The sequence below is a fragment of the Stenella coeruleoalba genome, assembly GCF_951394435.1.
Source record: "Stenella coeruleoalba genome assembly, chromosome: 14".
Classification (NCBI taxonomy): domain Eukaryota; kingdom Metazoa; phylum Chordata; class Mammalia; order Artiodactyla; family Delphinidae; genus Stenella; species Stenella coeruleoalba.
The window spans coordinates 63,795,733-63,816,875 of NC_137160.1; the positions used below are offsets into that span (position 1 = coordinate 63,795,733).

Genomic DNA, 21,143 nt, shown 5'->3' on the forward strand with positions numbered 1-21,143 from the left:
TTGGTTCTGTTGCCTTGGAGTACATCAGGGCTTTCTGCTAAACCCGGAGGCCTCTCCAGTGGCCCCCCTCCCGCTGTACACCCTGGCTGCTCAGGGAGAACTGCCCTGGGGGAATGGGTGCCCCTTACTCACACCCACCGCCAGGCAGTGCATCCTCGCAGTCTGCCCAGGGAGCAGTGGGCAGTGAGGCTCACCGGGGCCTCCCTTCCTCCTCCCCCTCCCCCTCACTGGGCAGGGCCGCAGGCATCTGGAGCCAGCAGCCCACTACGACCCTGAGTCTCTCCTGGTTCCCAGGACATGCTGGCCCTGCAGATCATCGACCTCTTCAAAAACATCTTCCAGCTGGTTGGCCTGGATCTCTTCGTCTTTCCGTACCGGGTGGTGGCCACCGCCCCTGGTGTAAGTTTCCCAAGCAGTTGCTTGGGCGCTGCCCCTGTCCCTCGCCCTGTGGTGTGCCCGCAGCCTGAGCCTCGGCGTTTCCTCCCTAGTGCGGGGTGATCGAGTGCATCCCTGACTGTACCTCTCGGGACCAGCTGGGCCGCCAGACCGACTTCGGCATGTACGACTATTTCACACGCCAGTACGGGGATGAGTCCACGCTGGCCTTCCAGCAGGTGGGCAGCAGCGCGGCCCCACTGCCCGCCAGCCCCAGCTCCTGCATTCGTCAGCACCCTGTTTTCCAAGTCCTCGTATGTCTGGGGGTAAAACCAGGGCATCTGTAACCTTCCTTGGGATGAAAGGCATGCCTCGAGAGGGGCTCCCCAGGAGAAAGCTGACAGGAGTTGAAGGGGGGAAGGGGCCACAGCCCTGCACCTCAGATGCACCCACTTGTCACTCCGACTACCAAGGTCTGGCTTGCTGATCTAGGTGCAGGCCCAGGGGTTCCAGGGTGCCCACAGGCCCAAGAGGGCACAGCTCCAGGGCACCCTGAGCATGCTGTCTCTGCACAGGCACGCTATAACTTCATCCGCAGCATGGCTGCCTACAGCCTCCTGCTGTTCCTGCTGCAGATCAAGGACCGGCACAACGGCAACATCATGCTGGACAAGAAGGGCCACATCATCCACATCGGTGGGTGGGCATCCTGCCGCGGGGGCACCGGGGCAGGGGCTCTGGGGGTTGGGGAGCTGGGCTTCCTTTCCAGCCGCTGCTCCCCAGTGTCCCCAGGAAACAGCGGCTACAGGGCATACACCCAGCTTTGCCCTGCAGCTGATCCCAGCACGATGGCTCTTGGGGATATTGCAGACTTTGGCTTCATGTTTGAAAGCTCCCCGGGTGGCAACCTCGGCTGGGAACCAGACATCAAGCTGACGGACGAGATGGTGATGATCATGGGGGGCAAGATGGAGGCCACCCCCTTCAAGTGGTTCATGGAGATGTGTGTCCGCGGCTACCTGGCCGTGCGGTGAGCCCCGCGGGTGGGGTGGGGGGCAGGGAGGGGCTTCCATACTGGGCCCGTTCATCCAGCAAGCCCCGCCCACTCCTCAAAGTTCTCCTCGGGTCATCTCAGGCCTTTGGTGGACACAGAACTGGGGTTGGGGCAGGGGGATGCACGGGAGGCCCCCTGAGGCCTTGCCTTCCTGTCACGTCTCTGCCACCTGTGCCAGCAGCATCTTGCTCCAGGCATCAGTGACCCGCCACATTCTGCATCTCCCAGGCTTGGCCTCGCCTGCCGACGCCTTGGGGCCCCTCTGAGCACCCCACCTGCCCTTCCTCCCTAGCCTGAGCCCCTGCACCCCCAGGCTGCGTGCCGGGGACTCAGGTCCTGGCTTCCAAGTGTCATGTGGCTGACGCCACAGAGCAGTGTGGGGACACCTGGACTCCAACCCGAGTCTGCTGAAGCCTGCATGGCGCGTACGCAGTTCCCTTCAAGAAGGGAGGATCCCTTCCTTAGCCAGGCACAGAACCATGGCAGGGGCCGAGGGCAGGCCCTGGGCAGGGGCTGCATGTTGACCACAGGCAGGGCCCCCACCCAGGCTGGCCTCTGTCCACCTCCTTCCCTGCCTCTCCCCAGGCCCTACATGGACGCCGTCGTCTCTCTGGTCACTCTCATGCTGGACACGGGCCTTCCCTGCTTCCGCGGCCAGACAATCAAGCTCTTGAAGTAGGTCCGGCAGGCAGGCCACTTGGGGGCGGCTGTCCCCTGAGATGGGAGCCCTTCGACTGCTGGTAATGGGGACTGTTATCGAGGCCAAGTGCTCCCCCTTGGACGCCCAGACAGACGGGGTCCTGGGTGAGGAGCTGTCCCCAGACCTTCCGTGTGTGAGGTGCCTTGACTTAGGCGGAGGATGTACCCTGCAGCCCTTCGTCCCTCAAGGGTGTGTCTGCGCCAAGCCCTGGGGCTGCAGTGGCTCAGCCCCCTGCCAGTCCTACCCTGGCTGCAGGCCGCTGGGCCCAGGAGGTTCTGGGAAGGGGCCCAAGCCCTCCAGGCCAGCTGGGAACCGTGTCCCCACAGGAGGCCAGGCCACTAAGTGCAGCCCACCGGCCAGACCACGTCCCTGCAGGGAGGGCAGCCTGGAGCCCTGGGGGCAGCAGCCCTGACACGGCCCTTCCCCCCACCAGGCACAGGTTCAGCCCCAACATGACAGAGCGAGAGGCTGCAAATTTCATTCTAAAGGTCATTCAGAGCTGCTTCCTCAGCAACAGGCAAGTCACCCTGTCCTGCCCCACTCATGCACCCGTGTCACCTATCCAGTGTTCAGTGGGCACCTGTGCAGGCCCCCACCTGGGCCAGGTGACAGGATGCACTGCCCCGAGACGCCCAGCCCAGCGGGGCAGGAAGTGAGTTCTGAGAGGCTTCAACCCCTTCAGCTGCTGTGGGGGCCGTGACAGGAGGGGCCTGGTGGGGGAACTGGGGCCACTAGAAGTGGTGGGGCCAGGCCTCAGTGACAGGCCTGGGAACAGGCTCCCAGGGGCTGTGACAGTCGAAGGTGGCCTTGAGGTTTATAGGCTCAACAACAGGGTGAGCGAGGGGAGTCCAGGCCCCAGGAGGTGCAGAGGCCCCAGGTCCACACCCTCGGGACAGAGAACTGGCTCCGGTGGACCCGCCGAGGTCCAGTGGCACAGGAGCGCCACTTGGTTTTGCTGACTGGGGAGCAGAGAAGTGGGGTGGCTCAGGGCAGCAGGAGGGGTTTGGAGGGCAGCATGAGGCAGGCTCTCCTGATGGTGATGTGAGGCAGGGCGGAGGGGGAGTGCACAGACCCCTTCCAGCCACATGCGAGGCCCCAAGGCTGGGAGTCAACTCCTACAGACGCACCCCCGGGCCACATCCCGGGCCCCAGGACTGAGGGTAGGCGTCTGGCTGAGGAAGGGCATCCTCTTGAGCCCACTTTGGGGCCCATGAGCAAGGAGGAGACGGGGCATAACAGGGAGGCTGTGGCCATGGGTGAGGGAGCAAGCGTCCCAGGGAGAGAGGGGCTGGTGGGCAGACAAAAAGTCTGCGATCGGGCACTCAACCTCCAGGGGTGTAGCAGGGTGGCTCAGGGGGTCAGGTCCCCAGACCAGCACAGGCCCCTCACAATCCCCTCTGCTCTCTGCTCCCAGGAGCCGGACCTATGACATGATCCAGTACTATCAGAACGACATCCCCTACTGAGGGGCAGAGTGCCGCAATCACTGCTTGCTGCTGCGCACGGCCTGCCACCTCATCCGGCGGACAGATGGGCCGAGATGCCCCTGCAGAGCCCGGCAACCCGCTGCCTCCCGAGGTGTCGCCTACATGGCCCGTGTGGCTGGAATGACAATCAGAGCCAGTCTTTGCGCAGGTGTGAGCTGTGCTTACACTGGACACATTCCCTACCTGTCTTGTTCTCAGAGGTACATGAAGTATTTTCTTGTGTATAAAAAATGGAAAAATTATATTCAACCTAAGATTCAACCAACGTGAACAAAATAAAAACAAAAAAACTGCGTTGGAACCAATCCAGTACTAAGTGCACATTCAGCTAGGGGTGGGGGGCGCCCGCCCAGGAGCCTCGCAGCCAAGAGGGGCCATCCCCGGTGCCCCGGCTGTGAGCTTCACAAAGACGACTCACCACAGCACAGATGTACCGAAAATAGCACTGTATTTTCCCTGATGGCTCTCAGGGCTCCCGCAGAGGCCACCCAGCCGCCCCATTCTCATCTCTCCTCCGTAGGCGTTGCTCTGCATCCTGCCTCTGCTCCGGTCCTTCCCGGTGTCCCTCTCGACCACCTTCAGGTCCTCTACTCCAGGACACCACCGTCCTCATGCACCAACCTCCCCGCAGTGTCCATCCCCACCCACATGACCCTCCAAAGACCCAAAACTAAAAAAACGATGACAAAATATCTAGAAATAAGTCACACAAAAGATTGGTTAAAAAGCAGGTAAGGACTTCCCTGGTGTCTCAGCGGTTAAGAATCTGCCTGCCAATGCAGGGGACATGGGTTCAAGCCCTGGTCTGGGAAGATCCCACATGCCACGGAGCAGCTAAGCCCGTGTGCCACAACTGCTGAGCCTGTGCTCTAGAGCCCGCAAGCCACAGCAGCTGAGCCCACGTGCCACAAGTACAGAAGCCCGTGCGCCTAGAGCCCGTGCTTCACAACAAGAGAAGCCACTGCAATGCCAAGCCTGCGCACTGCAACAGAGTAGCCCCTGCTCGCCACAACTAGAGAAAGCTCGCACACAGCGTCGAAGACCCAACACAGCCAAAAATAATTAATTTTAAAAAGTAATTTAAAAACAAAAGGTAAGATACAGGTGAAGAGACAACCAATCAATGAAAGGCAGAACAATGAAATTACCAAAAATGAGGCATAAAGAAAAGGAGAGTTGAATGAGACGCTCCAGTCACCCACAACAGGATTCCAGAGTTGGTGAAAAACACCCAGCTGCAGGAAGCACAATATAAATAAATATAAAGAAGCAGCCAATATGTAAGTTAAAAAAACTTTTTAAAATATTAAATTAATCCAAAAGAAGGCAGGAAAGGAAAAAGAAAAGATGGGACAAAAAGTTTTGCAATAGCAGACGACAGTCCCACTGCATCATTAATTCTGTTAGGTATGGACAACTAAGCACTCCAGTCAGGAGGCAGGAATTATAAACATGGATAAACATGAGACCCAATTATATGCTGATGACAAGCAGTGCACTTTATAGTCATGGACCTGACGCAGAAGTAGAGGAAATAGATTCACCATCATTGTGTGTACGTGTGTTTCCGAAGCAAAATTTGACAGAATTCAGGGGAGAAATAAACTAATAGAGTTGGAGATTTCAACATCCTTCTCTGCACAAGTGATAGAACACAGGATGCCGTCACACATGTAGCCCTGATGGCGATTATGAAATGCAGTCCGGGGCTTCCCTGGTGGCGCAGTGGTTGAGAATCTGCCTGCTAATGCAGGGGACACGGGTTCGAGCCCTGGTCTGGGAGGATCCCACATGCCGCGGAGCAACTAGGCCCGTGAGCCACAACTACTGAGCCTGCGCTACACAACAAGAGAGGCTGCAATAGTGAGAGGCCCGCGCACCGCGATGAAGAGTAGCCTCCACTTGCCACAACTAGAGAAAGCCCTCGCACGGAAACGAAGACCCAACACAGCAAAAATTAATTAATGAAATGCAGTCCGTCAGCAGCAGCACCCCATCCGTACCTGTTCACCACGTCAGGCTGATCCCACGGAATTGTTAGGAATCAATAAGATATCTGGAAGAACGCTAAATACTTAGATATTGAAAGAGTGGAGCTGAAACACCAGACAAAATACACGTAAGAGCCAAGGCGATGATCCGAGTTAAATGCTTTAAGGTCGGGTTTGGGGAGGTGGGTAGAGGTGAGCCCGTTCAAGTAGAAAGGAAACCAGAATATCGGGTGTGACTTCCAGAAAGATCAAACAGAAGACCAGGAAGAGGGGGGAGCATAGGAAGTGCAGGACAAACACACTATAAAATGTAGAAACACACGCGAACACAGTAGAACTGATTTGAAACCACAATACTTGGAAAGAAAGCCTGTCAAACGGGCTTTAAAATGAAAGTCAATTGAATGGCACGTCCAAGACTCCGGCAATATGGCAAATTATACATCTTGAAAAGTTAGAAATGCTATTTACAGTACTGGGTAGAAAAATCTAAATCCACAAGCTGACAAGCAAATAGATTTCTTTAGCGACAGAAAACAAAATGAAATTTAAAATCTTAAAACAGTCAAGTTCCTCTTTCGATGACACAGGAGACAAAAGACCAACCCAAGAGCCTGATACCTTCGAGGAGTTTCTGGGGAAGCATGGTCCACACTCAGGACGGTCCACACATCACTCCCTTGATGTGAGTGTCTACGAAAAACTCTGAAATGCTTAAAGGTGATATACTGACAGCTGTCCCCTTAGACAATACTGTGTTTCACCACCTCTGTTCAGCTCTTGGCACTGGGGGCCCTCGCCAGTCTAGTCAGGCCACAAAAGGAAACAGTGTAAGAATCTGGAAAGGAGAAATAAAACTCAGAGATGGCCTTTGTGTACATAAAAATCCAAAATAATCTGAATATAGTCAAGGTTCAGGATACAGGTTAATATACAAAAGTCAATTATGTGTGTGTGTGTGTGTATGTGTGTACATATATCTTACAACAACAAAAATGAAAACACTACCATTTACAATTGCACCCTAAACAAATACCAAGAAAAAAATCTAATGACCTATTCATAAGAAACACTGAAAACTACAAATGTTGAAAGAAAGAAGATCTAAACAAATATCCATGGGTTGGAAAACTCAATATTATACAGATGTTTGTTTCTCCCCAAATCGATCTGTAGTTTCACTGCAAATGCCAATCGAAATCCCAGAAAGTTCTGTAGTGGAAATTGGCAAGTCTAAAATCTATATGGGAATGCAAAGGTCAAAATATAGCTATTTGGATCTTGAAGACCCACAAGCTAGATATCAAGAATTATCCTTGGGCTTCCCTGGTGGCACAGTGGTTGAGAGTCCTCCTGCCGGTGCAGGGGACACGGGTTTGTGCCCCGGTCTGGGAAGATCCCACATGCCGCGGAGCGGCATCCCTCTCATGAACACAGGCACAAAAATCTTTAACTTTAATTATACTTAAGCCATGGAAGTTAAGACACTGTGGCTTCCTGGTTCAAGGAAAGACAAGTGAACAGTGGAAGAGATGAAGTCCAGGGACGTATACCCACATACATGCAGACACTGCAGAGCAGTCAGGGAAAGATGGTCTTTGCAATAATGGTGCATTAACTGGATAGCAGTATAGAAAATAACTCAACCTCGACTGCCTACCTCACATCAGACATAGAAATTAATTCCAGGTGGACTGGAAAGATGTACGTTAAAGGTAAACTTTAAAGGCTTTTAGAAGAAAATACAGAAGCGTGTCTTGATGACCTCAGAACACACAGATTTCTTAAGCAGAACCAAAACACTAATTTTAAAGGGGAAAAAATTAAATTGGACTCTATGAAAATACATGCTACAAACCTGGGAAGATATTTGCAATTACCTATATCTGTTCAAAGAACTTACAGCCAGAATATATAAAGAACTACTAAAAAATCAGTAAGACACAATTGAATAGAAAAATGGGCAAAAAACCTGAACAGGCATTTCACAAAAGACATTGTCCAAACAGCCAATAAACATAGTAAGAGGTGTTCAACTTCATTAGTCGTCATTGCAAATTAAAACCACAATGTGATACCCGCTCACCCCCCTGCCTGTCTGAAACATAAAATGATACATCATGTCAAGCATTGGGGCATGTGGAGCACCTGGAACTCTCAGTTGCTGCTGCTGGGTGTGAAGCATCCAGCAAGGCTGAGCAGCTCAAGCCAGCAGTTCCCCGCCTACACACATACCCAACAGACTTATGAAATCTGGGCAGGAAATAGTGTCCTGAGGTCGCTACTCCTAACAAACAAAACCTGTAAATGACCAAAATGTTCTTGGACAAGAGAGAAATCATTGTGGTTATTCATGCAGAAGAATACAGGGCAATAATGGAAATAAATGAACAACTGCAGCAGGCAGTGTGGATGCTGCTGAGCAAAAGGTACTTGCTGAATGACTCCATCTGAGGTTCCAGAACAGGCACCATTATTTGATGGTGTTAGAAGTCAGGACGACACAAGTTAGTTTTGAAAGAGGGAGCCACTAGGAAGGCAGGGGGAGAATCAGATGCTGGTAACATTGTTTCTTATTCTATGGAAATTCACTGAGCTACATACACTGATGACTCATACGTTTTTCTGTGTTAAAATTATTGAGGTGTAATTTTTTTCATCATAAAGCCAAGATGGGTCTCAATATGTAAGGAAGCAATAATGCCAGTGTTACACACTATCCTTCAGAAAAGAGAGGAACAAACACTTCCCTATTCATTTTTTTATGAGGGCAGCACAGCCCTGATATTAAAAAGGACCTTCTGGGGCTTCCCTGGTGGCGCAGTGGTTGGGAGTCCGCCTGCTGATGCAGGGGACATGGGTTCGTGCCCCGTTCCGGGGAGATCCCACATGCCGCGGAGCGGCTGGGCCCGTGAGCCGTGGCCGCTGAGCCTGCGCGTCCGGAGCCTGTGCTCCGCAACGGGAGAGGCCACAGCAGTGAGAGGCCCGCGTACAGCAAAAAAAAAAAAAAAAAAAAAAAAAAAAAAAAGGACCTTCTGGGACTTCCCTGGTGGTCCAGTGGTTGAGAATCTGCCTTCCAACGCAGGGGACGGGGGTTCAATCCCTGGTGGGGGAACTAAGATCCCACATGCCGCAGGGCAACTAAGCCCGCGCGCTCTAGAGCCCAAATGCTGCAGTGAGGAGCCCACACTCCATAATGAAAGATCCTGTGTACCGCAACTAAGACCCAATGCAGCCAAATAGATTAACTAATTAAAAAAAAAAAAAAGACAAGGACCTTCCAAGAAAATCAGAAGACAGGGCAACATCCCTCTCATGAACACAGGCACAAAAATCTTTAAGTAAATTTTTTTAGTTTAACTAAATATTAGCAAATTGAACACAATGTTTAAAAAAGGACCATCATGACCAAGTGGGCCTTACCCCAGGAAGGCAAGGTTGGCTTAAGACGCAATCAGGGTCATTCACATTAACAGACTAAAGAAGGAAAACCATATGATCAATAGGTGCAGAAAAAGCACTGCACAATATTCAACACCCATTCGTAATAAAAAATCAGCAAACTTGGGAATTCCCTGACCGTCCAGTGGTTAGGACTCGGTGCTTTCACTGTTGTGCCATGGGTTCGATCCCTGGTCGGGGAACTAAGATTCCTCAAGCTGTGCTCCATGGCCAAAAAAAAAAAAAAAAATCAGCAAACTAGAAATAGGAGAACAGTTCCTCAATCTGATAAAGATCTCTAAGAAAAACATGGTTAACATAGTCATGATGAAATATAAGATCCAGAGCAAGATCAGGGCACTCCTCACCACTTCTAATCAGCTTTGTACCGAGTGTGTGGCCAGAGGTAGACAGTTTGGAAGGAAAAAGAGAAACAGTCCTGCCTCACAGACAGTAAGATTGTTTATAAAATCCTGAGGAAGCTACGGAAGAGTTTCAAAGCACTAACAAGGGAGTAGTTCAGCAATACCACAGTTTACAAGGTCCATACACAAAAGTCATTGTATTTCTATATGCCAGCAATAAACAGTTGGAAATTAAAACTAAAAAATCCTATACCATGTATAATAGCACCCCAAACATAAAATCCCTCAGAATAAATGGAAAGACATGAAAGACATTTACACTAAAAAAAACAAAATGCTGAGAAAAATTAAAAATGGAGAGAGATGTCGTCCGAGGTTTGGAAGACATTTCTCTGCAAACTTATCCTAACTTCAGTGTAATCCCAAATGCAAATGCAAAAAAAAAACAAATGCAAAAGGTCCTCACATCCTAAACCATACTAAGTCCCTACCTCCAGAGGCAGACAACAGGCTGAATATAAACTAAGGAAGCATGCAAGTGTTGGAAGAAGATGGGAACAGTTTCCTTCATAACCCAGAAAATCCAGGATCAGTACAGGAAAGCAAATTGTTACGAAAACAACACATAGCAAAAGAGCACCCCAAACAAAGCGAAAGACAAACTGGGGAAATATTCACAACGGATCTCGAAGGTAAAATGCATCCTAAAAAAGAGCGTTGAAAAAACTGAGGGAGAATGAAACCCTACAATCCTATAGTTTTAACATGAAAAAATAATAAGAATTGTTTGCAGGAAAAGAAATGCACCTGGCCCTTAAATATAAAAAATGTGCTCAGGGCTTCCCTGGTGGCGCAGTGGTTGAGAGTCCGCCTACCGATGCAGGGGACACGGGTTCGTGCCCCGGTCCGGCAAGATCCCACATGCCGCGGAGCGGCTGGGCCCGTGAGCCATGGCCGCTGAGCCTGCGCGTCCGGAGCCTGTGCTCCGCAACGGAGAGGCCACAACAGTGAGAGGCCCGCGTACCGACAAAACAAAACAAAACAAAAACGCACGTATGTGTGCACAGGAGATACAACTTCACTACCAAAAAAAAAAGTAAATAATAAAAATCGAGCAGCATCTGCATCAGAGACTAAGTGAAACACGAGGTCCATCTCCATTAAGCAAAACATTTACAGAAATGAAAAGACGATGCCCGCGAAGACCGCAGTGGTGAGCGCGCACGGTCCGCACAGCCCGGACGCGGGAGAGCGCCGCGGACCAAGGGGAGGAGGGGCGCCGCGGGGACTGCGTAACCACCACGCGGACGCGGGACACGGACCTCCGCGGGGACCCGCCAGCCGGTGCCCCGGGCTCTGCTCCCCGGAGGGGAGAGCGGGTTTAGTAACAATTCCTACCCCTCCCGAGTGGGCGGCGGGGCTGGAGGAACCGAGGGCCCGGCAGCCTCTCGGGACCAAGGTCCACCCGGAGGAGCCCGGCGTCCGCTGGGCCCGAGGACACATGACGCCCCCGCCCCGGTGTCTCCCATTCTCTCGCCGCCACCCCCGCGTCTCGCCGTCTCTCGCCGCCACCCCTCGCCAGTCCCCCTTCCCCTCTCCCCTCTCCTCGCCAGTCACCCCCGCCACCCCACCCCTCCGCCTGACGCCCAGAAACCACGCGGGAGACACGGGTGCTGGCGGCCGCAGCCGGCGTGATGCACTAGGCGGGCAGCAGTCCGCGCGCGCGCAGCTCCAGCAGCGGGGCCAGCGTGTAGCGCAGGCGACGGATGGCGGCGTCCGAGCCGGGGCGCATGAGCCCGCGGCGGAGGGCCGAGGGGTTCACCAGCGCCAGGTAGAGCAGCGGCAGCGCCACGACACCCAGCAGGAGCAGCAGCAGCGTCTGCAGCGCGCCCAGCGCCCACAGCCTGCGGACCACGACGCACCGGCAGACGGGTGGTGGCGGGGCGCCGGACGCACCCCGGACCCCAGACTCCGGCGCCGCGCCCGCCGCCGGCTCACCTGATGCCCGCCGCGCCCGCGCCGCCGAACAGCCGCTTCTGCGGGGAAGAGGGAGCGACGTACAGCTCCGCGCCGGGGAGCGGTGGCGGGAAACCCCTGGGGGAGCGGAGCCCGTGGGTGCGCGTCGCTCCGTGGGGGGCGTAGCACTACGGGGCGGGTCCCCTATGCGGGCGTGGTCCTTGGGTGGGCCGTCCCGTGGCAGGCGTGGCCGCCCAGCGAGGTTGGTATCAAGGGGAGGGTCCCTGGGGGAGGGGGGGAAAATCCCTGATGGGGTGGTCACGTGTGTGTGGGTGGCCCCGGGGGCAGGTCCCGGCACCAGCCCGTCCCCGCCCAGGCCCGCACTCACACAGTCCGCTTTGGCCACTTCCTCCATGAGCGAGCCCGCGCATCCCTGTCCCCGGCCAGGCTGCGACTCGCACCTGTGGAGACAGGCATGGCGATGTGCCCTCTGTCCGGGCCCACAGTCACCTCCCCACACCCGACAGTCCTAACCCCTTACGGCTCCGGGTCGCCCTGCGAGGCGTCCAGCGCAGTCGCCGCCTCCATCACCTTCCCCTGCAGCTCCTGGAGGGGTTGGGAGTGAGGCCTCACACCTGGGAAGACCTTGGTGAGGCAGGCCCCGGCAGCTCCGGGGGAGGAGGCCGCAGTGGGGTCGGAGGTGAGCGGCTCTCCGAGTGGAGGGTGGCGGCACCTGCAAGACTCCGCTCTGCTCCTGGAAGCTGGCCCAGGCCTCTTCCATCCGCTGTGCGCTCTGGCATGAGGGGAGCCCTGATTAGACTCGGGGAAGTCAGCCCTCTCCACCGTCCGGCGCCTGCCCAGGCCCCACCCACACCCCAAGCCGACCCTCCCACTGAGTACCCGGCTCCGCCCGCACCTGCCGCAGGGCCTCCGCCTGCCTGGCGTGCTTGGCCTCCACCAGCTCCAGTTGTTTCTTCCGGAGGATCCAGGGAAGGTCAGGAGTCCGGCACTCCCCGAGCTCGCCGCGCCAGACCCCGCCCCAACGCCCGGCCAAGAGGTTCATGCCCACACCCGCCCGCCCTCAGCCCCAAGGCCCCGCCCTCAGGTCATCAAAGGCCCGCCCACACCAGCGCTCCTGCCCTCGGGGCCCCACCCAAGCACCTGCAAAGCCACCAGTTGGGTCCCGAGTTGCCGCTCTGCGCGCTGCGGACTCAGTTGTTCTCCATAGTAAAAGAGCTGGGGGGTGGGGCTTGTGAGGGCGGGGCTTGCGGGGCTTCTAGGGGTGGGGATTATCCTGGGAGGCGGGGACGCGGCGGAAATGGGGACGGGGACTAGGGTGGGGCTTCCTAGGGGAAGCGTGAGACGGAAGCCGTCTCCTGAAGGTACCTGGCTTGACAGCTCCTCCCACTGCTCCTGCAGCTGATGGTTTTGTTGCTCCTGGACGGGATCGAGGGGGCGGTCCGGGCCTCTCCGAGGTCCCCGCCCCCACCGCAGTCCCCGCCCCATTAAAGATTCCCTCTCTTCACTGGCCCCGCCCACCAAGAGCCCCGCCCCGTCCAGGGTCCCACCCTGCTTCAGGCCCCGCCCCACACAAGGTCCTACCCCGTCCAAGGCCCCCCCCTCCCCAGGCTCCGTCGCATTCAAGGCCCCTCCCCCTTCACTGGTCCCGCCCATCCAGAGACCCGCCCCGTCCAAGGTCCCGCCCCGAAGGCTCCGCCCCATTTAGGGCCCCGCCCCACCAGGTCCCGCTTGTGCTGCTCCGCAGCTTCCAGCCGCCGGCGCGCCCGGGCTGCGCGCTCCCGCGCCGCCTCTCTCGCCTCCCCGCGCAGGGCCCGCGCCGCCTGGCTCCGCTGCCGCTGCAGGCTGCGGAAGGGAAACTGAGGCTCCGCGGCCCGGGGTGACGCCGGGATGCCAGCCACCTCGCGGTGCCCCCGCACGTCGGCTCGGTCCCAAGGCCCGGGTGGAGGTGAGGAGCAGCCCGCACCTGCGCTCGCGCTCGCTCAGGTCGTCCAGGCGCGCTGTGAGGCTCTCGCTCTCGGCCTCCAGCCCGCGCACCAGCTCCTCCAGCTCCTGCTTCCGCAGGCGCCCGTCACGGTTGTCCTTCAGCAGCTGCAGCAGTAGCTCCTGCGCCTCGGCCATGCCCCGGCTCTGCCCGCCGCTGCCGCCGGACCCGCGTCACAATGGATGGAGCGCGGGGCGGTTCGGAACCGCTGCTCACGGGCAGCCATCGGACCGCGCAGGCCGGTGGGTGCTCGCACCTGAAGCAGAAGGCGAGGCTGGCTTGTTCCCGCTCGCTGCCGACGGTACTGCGGACTGAGAAGCCTCCTGTGGGAAAGAGATCAGGATCCGTAAACAGGTTCTTATCTTTGGACCCAATGATCCCACTCCTGGGAACTTAATCTAGGAAGAAAAAAATAAAATTCTTAAACCACAACGTGTTAAGTGGGTTCACTCAGGTGGGTAGTTACAGTCATCACAAAGAGGACACCACTGTAGTTACTGAAATGATGTATTTTATGTGGCATACATAGAGATATGATGTCTAGTGAAAAAAGAATATGATTTACTATGTATGCTGAAATAACTAAGATTGTAATGTACACGGATAAGATCTTTAAAGGAAACAAGAGAAAGACAAGCTATTTCATTGGTGAAATTGCAGGTAAACTTGTCCTTTTAAAGTCGGCTTTCATTTGGCCAACTTAGACTATGAAGCTGGATGCAAAAGTCCTAAATAAATTATTAGCTGACCAAATCCAAAGGGGTACATTGAAAAAAAAAGGTACATGAAACCAAGAAGACTTTATTCCAGAGATTGTTCAAGATCAGAAAATTGACGTCATTCACCACATGGATAAAAGAGGGAGAACACCAGCTTCAGTAGAGCATTTCAGTAGGAGCAGCACGCGGGATAGAGCTCCTCATCTGTGGAAAATTTAAAGAGGGATCGAAAGGGACTCTAAACTGATGAAAGCTGCTTAGTAAACACACTCCTTAGGGAGGCAGTATTAGCAGCCTTCCCGTTAAGATTTTAAGAGACAAGAATGACCCTCCTGCTCAGGTCTAACAGTGCTGGAGGACCTACAAGGAAGCAAGAAAAAGAAATAGGAAAGTCTGAGGAGTCAGCAGATACAGCTGGGTGCCTACCATAAAGCTGCCCCTCCTGCACTGCTGGTGGGAATGTAAATTAGTGCAGCCATTTTGGAGAACAGGACGGAGGTTCCTCATGAAACTAAAGATAGAGTTGCCGGGACTTCCCTGGTGGCACAGTGGTTAAGAATCCGCCTGCCGGGCTTCCCTGGTGGCGCAGTGGTTGAGAGTCCGCCTGCCAATGCAGGGGACACAGGTTCGTGCCCCGGTCCAGGAAGATCCCACATGCCACGGAGTGGCTGGGCCCGTGAGCCATGGCCGCTGAGCCTGTGCGTCCGGAGCCTGTGCTCCACAACGGGAGAGGCCACAACAGTGAGAGGCCCGCGTACCACTAAAAAAAAAAAAAAAAAAAAGAAAAGAAAAAGAAAAAAAGAACCCGCCTGCCAATGCATGGGACATGGGTTTGAGCCCTGGTCCGGGAAGATCCCACATGCTGCGGAGCAACTAAGCCCGTGCACCACAACTACTGAATCTGCGCTCTAGAGCCTGCAAGCCACAACTACTGAAGCCTGCGCGCCTACAGCCCGTGCTCCACAACAAGAGAAGTCACGGCAATGAGAAGCCCGCACACCACAATGAAGAGTAGCCCCCAGTCGCCTCAACTAGAGAAAGCCCACGTGCAGCAGCAAAGACCCAACGCAACCAAAACTAAATTAAAAAAAAAAAAAAGAGTTGCCATATGATCCAACAGCCCCACTCCTGGGCATATATCCAGACAAAACTCTAATTCGAAAAGATACATGCACCCCAGTGTTCATTGCAGCATTACTTACAACAGCCAAGACACGTAAACAACTGACAGATGACTAGATAAAGAAGATGTGGTATATATACAACAGAATACTACTCAGCCATCAAAAAGAATGAAATAATGCCATTTGCAGCAACATGGATGGACATAGAGATGATCATACTAAGTGAAATAAGTCAGAAAGAAAAAGACAAATACCATATGATATCACTTATATGTGGAATCTAAAATATGACACAAATGAACTTACCTATGAAACAGAAATAGAGTCACAGACATAGAGAACAGACTTGTGGTTGCCAAGGGGGAGGGGAGTGGGGGAGGGATGGATTGGGAGTTTGGGATTAGCAGATGCAAACTATTTTATATAGGATGGATAAACAACAAGGTCCTACTGTATAGCACAGGGAACTATATTCAATATCCTGTGATAAACCGTAATGGAAAAGAAAAAAATAAATAAAAAGGTGCTGGTGTGAGTGCCCCACACCCCCCCTCCAGCTCTGCGGCTTGGTTTCTCCACCTGTAAAGTGGGGCTGTTACCAGACTCCCTCATAGAGCCAGGGGGCCAGTGACTCACACCACACGGCTGAGGCTCTGAGCCTGGCACCATCACTGGCTCCAGCGTTGGACGTCCAGCCCCAGAAGGTGGCGCCGAGCTCCTGAAAGTCTGGTCCCGACCGAGATGTGAACCCTGCGAAGCACCATCTCATTGCTAATTTTTGTATCGATTACATATGAAATACCGTGAATATACCGGGCTCAATGACACACTAGAATCTGGCCCACTTGTTTCTCTTTCCAGTTTCCCGTGGCTCCTGGAACACAAGCTCCAGTCCCGTAGGACAGCTCTGCACCCCCGGGGGCCCCTCCATCCCCTCACAGCGTCCCCATGACCACACCGCGCCCACTGCCTAGGCGTCCTGATCCCGGTTTACGTGGGAAGCTCAGTGACGACAGGTCACCAGGCAGTGGCAGCTCAGGTGCCCTGTCTCCGCGAGAAGCTGGGCCTGCAGCCAGCCCTCACGGCGGTGACATTGGCCACCCCCTGGGTTGCTGTTCTGCAGCCTCAGAGGGTGAGCCGAGGGGCGCTTTGACCCCTCCCCGCCCCTGGTCTTTAGGAGGAAACTGCAGGGAAAGCCTGGGTCTGAGGAAGCCTCCGGAGAAACCCAAGCCACTTCCCTGGCGGTGGGGGCGACAGGAGCCATGGAAACAGACCCCCGGCTGTGGTGCCCCTGCCCTTTGCTCCCACTGGACCCAGTGGAAGCACCTGCCTATCTTCCCACCCAGCCTGCTGGCCCTGCTCTGCCCCTCCCCCAGGACTCAGGTTCAAGGTCCTCTTCTCCGGGCCTCCCTCCCCACCCACGCCCTCACCGAGGGGCACAGCCCAGGAAAGGGGTGGTGCAGGGCCCCCAACCCTGTCTTCAGGGCTGAATGCAGTGGTTGCACACTCAGTGCATGGTCGGGTGAGGACATCTGCGTGGTGCCAGGAGCTCAATAAATGTCTGTCCAATCAGAGAAAGAATAGTTATAAAATCCATGCCTGTTGTGCACAGTCCCTTTTTTTGTATTTGAAACTTGTATTTTTTGCCTGATAAGAGAAAAAAGGGGAATTCCCTGATGGTCCAGTGGTTAGGACTCTGCGCATTTACTGCCGAGGGCATGGGTCCGATCCCTGCTCCAGGAAATAATATCCTGCAAGCCTAGCTGCACGGCCAAAAAAAATAGAAAAAAGATTCCCGTAAACCACGATGTATCAAATAATGGCTCAATGGCACAGAGTCCCCCCAATGTGGGCCCGCCTGCCAGCCCCCCACCGTCTCCCACGCCAGCCACAGGGAAGCCACCTCAGTCCCATAAACAGACCACGTGCTCTGATGCCTCCACACTTTGCATGCACTGTTCCCCACCCGTGGGGCAGCCCTGCCTGAGCGCCTGGTGTCTGACCAGCTCCTCACAGCTCTTCACCAGCCTGTTTAATGGTTAGACGTTGAGTTACTGTGACGGCAGGTCAGGTGATGAGCTGTCTCATTTGCTGCCCCCGCCTGCAGCCCCACCTCCTACCAAGGGCCGGAGGAGGCCGGTCAGCGGCTGCCTCCCCCGCCCTGCTCTTGAAGACTGAGGTCTGCATCCCTGTCAGCAGACAGGCAGTGTGGGGACAGGAAGAGGAATTCTCGGGGGGTGCGCTGACGGCCACTGGCATGAGCTCTGCCCACATCCTGGGAGGCACCCCAGGGCCGAGGGATCACTGCCTGTAGCATCACAAAGTGGGCAGGTTCTGGGGATACCCCCGACTCCCCAGGGGGCACACTGCGAGGGGCGATGCCTCAGTGAGGAGCTTGTGACCCCAGCAGGTACCTGCTGAGGGCAGAGGTGGCCTGTGCCCCGAGGCAGGAGAGAGGGTGCCAATGGCGCCAACACGGACAGAGGGTCACTGGGGACCCCCACAGCCACCCGAGGCCGCACATGGCAGGTCTGTGTGCCCCATGTGGGCTGAAGCGTGTCCCCCAGAATTCCTACGTTGAAGGCCTGCCCCAGCATCTCAGAATGTGACTGTGTCTGGAGATGGGTCTTTGGGTTGGACCCTAACCCAGTCTGACCAGGGTCCTTGTAAGGGGAAATCTGGCCACAGACACACAGAGGGACTAACAGATGGGGACACAGGGTGATGAGGGCATCTACGCGCCATGCAGAGGCCTCTGGATAGAGACCACCCGGCCGACACCTGGGTCTCAGACTTCCGGTCCTCAGAACCGTGAGGAGTCAACCCCATGTTCTGCTCCCAGCCTGGGGTCCTTTGCTACATCGGCCGGATCCCCCACAGCCTGCCTTCCCCCGCTGTGAGGGAGTCCTGGGTGGCCCCTGAGGGCAGGGCAGTGGTGGGAGGGTCATCCGGCCCTTTAACCAGGGGTCAAGCCCAGACTGTCAACTGGCATTTTTCAACTGTGGTATAATTGACACATAACATTAGTTTCAGGAGCTCAACACAATGATTCCATCTTTATGGACATTGTGAAATGATCACCACAGTAAGTCAAGGTAACATCGTAAACCACACAGTGACCAGAAAAAAATCTACCCTCAGCCACGTTCCCAGGTGCCCCACGAGGCAGGAGGCCCCTCAGAATCAGCAGCAGCAACATCCTGCAGTGTGGAGACCTTTAACGACATGCTGCCCCACCCCCCACCCCACCCCCCGGCTTCGGGGGGAGCCGTCCAAAAGCTTCCTCTCCATTTGCTGAACTCAGAAAATGTCTTTCCAGAAGGTCTATGAAAACATTCCGCTTCGGGGCTGCCTCCTGCGTGAAGATGGGAGCAGCCTCCGGCTCACTCTCCTCGAACTTTCCTTTCTTCCCTCCCTCCGTCCCTTTCTTTAGACGCCAGGGCACCCAGAGCAGCTCTTTTCCTGCCCGACTCCTTTTCTTGGCTCAAACCACCTCCACCGCACAGGATCAGGAACAGCCCTACTCAGATGGTTTTCAGAAAGAGGCAAATCTTAAACAAAACCTTTATGAAAGGAAACAGCGGTGCCTACAACTCAACCCCATCCTTGGCCTCCACCCACAGAATGACTCCGTAACCAGGCCCAACTCACTCAGGCTGCGATGGAGTAACCCCTCACCTCCCACCTCCTCCAGTGATCCGCACTAAGAGGCGTGAGGCCTCGCCTTGGCGCCTCCGTCAAAAGCACCACGGCCAACCCGGCACACGGGGAAGTGGTGCTCATTCCCTCCATCCCACCTGCAAGACGAGTGCGATGAAACCCACACACCCTAGGTGACGGTTGGACTGGTTCCGAGTAGCTTTTTAGGGTCTCATTCTTAAATATGAACTGCCAAGACCACCCAACATTTGAGGAAAAGTCTTTAAAATTATGGAACAGGATAAAAACAAACCAAAAGTGGACCTAAAAGGGAACTAGATACAATGCAAGGAACAGTAGAAAGTGTCAAAAAATTACAGTTTCCTCAGAAAGAGATTACATCCAGGAAAAGAGAACAAAATGCAACAATCAAGGTACAAACAGAAGAAAGAAAATTTAAAATAATCGCTAACACAACAATTGTAAATCAACTATACCTCACCTAAAAAAAAAGTTGCTAAGATGCTTTAAAAATCAGTAAGAGTTTACTGAAGGGAATGAGCCTGCAGAGTAGAACCAACACATCACCTGCCCAACGAACAGAAAACCGTCTAAATGGAGAGATGACACCAAAGCTTCCAGGGAGGAAATCAGGTCACACATAGGGGACTGGGCTTCTTCTCATGCTGGAAGGTAGAAGCCAGGGGAGCAACTCCTTCAAACTTCAGCAGGAAAATGACATCCAATCCACAGTTCTATACCCAGCCAAACTACCAATTCCGTGTCATTTAAAAGCATTTTCAACATTTTAAGTCTCAGGAAACCCACTTCCCATGTGTTCTTTTGTCAGGATGGTACTGGAGCAAATACGCTACCAAACAAGCGTGTCACCCAAGAAAAGAACACACAGAAGCCAGAAAACAGGACTTCTGTTACAGGACAAAAAGGCAGGACGCCAGCCCAATCTGTGCAGAACAGTAGGCGCCAGAACAGACAGTGTCTGATTCTGTGGAAAACTGTACTGGGAGGCATTTCACAGAGTCAAAGGGTGGAGAAAGAAGCTCAGATCAAACTGAGCAGTTAAAAAGATAAGATCATTATTAAACCTCAAGAAAAATAAGAAGGGCCAATACACTTGTTGGCCCAGAAATAAACAAATGTACATGGTGATAACCATTATGGCTTGGCCAGTTGCACACTGCACCAGGGTTTGTAAATGCAATTGAACGGGACATGGCCACACCCGTCTGCTTACACCCTTTTTGGCTGCTTTTGCTCTGTGACTGCAGAGGTGAGTCACCACAGAGACTGAATGGCCCACTTACTATCTGGCAACCTTACAGAAAAAGCTTGCCAAGCCCTAGATCACAGGAAATGTCCAATAACTATTTGCAGGGGTAGGAGGGAAGGGGAAGAGGGTAGAGATGAACTGAAATGATCACCTGCTGTGAGGCTGGACTCTGGTTGCCTGCACGATGTGGGGATGGGCTGGGAAGACGAGAAACCATTTTTTGTTTTAAGCCTTTTTAAGAGCCATTTGATTGTTCAAACTATGTTTGAGTATTGCTTTGATATACCAAAAAAAAAAAGAATTTTAAAACAATTGAACAGAACTTACTGAGATTTAGAGCAGCAAAGCCCATGTTCTTCTGGGGGCTCGCCTGCTGCAGCCCTGTAGCTGCCTGAATGCCTGCAGTACATGGAGTTCGGGGGCTGAGCTGGCTGACCACGCTCCCAGGCCCAGCGCGCTCCTCCTCCTGGGTCTTCACTCAGCCTGGTACCCCCACCCTGGTTCAGGAGGGACAGTCCTCCAGGGAATAGGGTCTACTGTCCCCGACCCTAGAGACTAAGATTATCCCCCTTCCCGGCTCCCACCCACCCCACCCCAAGACCAAGCGGCAGGAGGGAGCAGTTTGCAGTAATGAGCACCCCCTGCCCCAGCCCAATCCTGCTGTTCCAATGCATGGTCCTGGTCATGGGCCAGACCTCCTCTCACCCAGGCTACCGGGTCCACACCCCACCCACACACCCCCTGCTTCCCAAACCGCCTCGGCCAGCTTTGGCCAACAATGCCAGAAAGGATGCTGACCCAACTGCCAACTCCAGACGCACACATGCCACCGAGGGCCTAGGCCCCTCTGAAACCCACCCTTAGGCCTGGGGCAGGAAGATGTCCACCCCAGCTCCCACCCTCCCAGGTCCTAGAAGCACTGGACAGAGAAAGGAAAGCAGTTTCTCATTTAGCAAGAGAACAGCCAGAGAACAGAGGCCTCACACAAGTTTTCAATCA

At 54.4% G+C, this 21,143-nt stretch overlaps 2 protein-coding genes across 6 annotated transcripts in view; one reads left to right on the forward strand and one right to left on the reverse strand.

The window, feature by feature from the left end:
- PI4KA (phosphatidylinositol 4-kinase alpha) overlaps positions 1-3,984 on the forward strand; it is a gene marked incomplete at its 5' end in the record, with an annotated part of 95,141 nt that extends 91,157 nt beyond the window's left edge. For 2 of the 5 annotated variants that reach the window (XM_079941878.1, XM_079941874.1), the window contains 7 exons: positions 295-399; positions 489-614; positions 951-1,071; positions 1,210-1,405; positions 2,015-2,104; positions 2,563-2,646; positions 3,544-3,984. In XM_079941878.1, coding sequence (XP_079798004.1) covers positions 295-399; positions 489-614; positions 951-1,071; positions 1,210-1,405; positions 2,015-2,104; positions 2,563-2,646; positions 3,544-3,595 — 774 coding nt within the window. In that variant the 3' untranslated portion in view covers positions 3,596-3,984. The remainder of the gene's footprint in view (positions 1-294; positions 400-488; positions 615-950; positions 1,072-1,209; positions 1,406-2,014; positions 2,105-2,562; positions 2,647-3,543) is intronic. The other 3 variants (XM_079941875.1, XM_079941876.1, XM_079941877.1) reach the window with 3 other exon arrangements.
- A 7,079-nt stretch (positions 3,985-11,063) lies between these two features.
- On the reverse strand, positions 11,064-13,636 carry TMEM191C (transmembrane protein 191C). Its single transcript, XM_079943009.1, has 8 exons — positions 13,354-13,636; positions 13,109-13,232; positions 12,756-12,806; positions 12,531-12,605; positions 12,286-12,342; positions 12,103-12,162; positions 11,911-11,975; positions 11,064-11,830 (listed from the first exon to the last, which is right to left on the reverse strand). Exons 1-8 carry the CDS (start codon positions 13,506-13,508, stop codon positions 11,113-11,115), a joined length of 1,305 nt encoding a protein of 434 aa, XP_079799135.1. The 5' UTR covers positions 13,509-13,636; the 3' UTR covers positions 11,064-11,112.
- Positions 13,637-21,143: the final 7,507 nt, after the last annotated feature.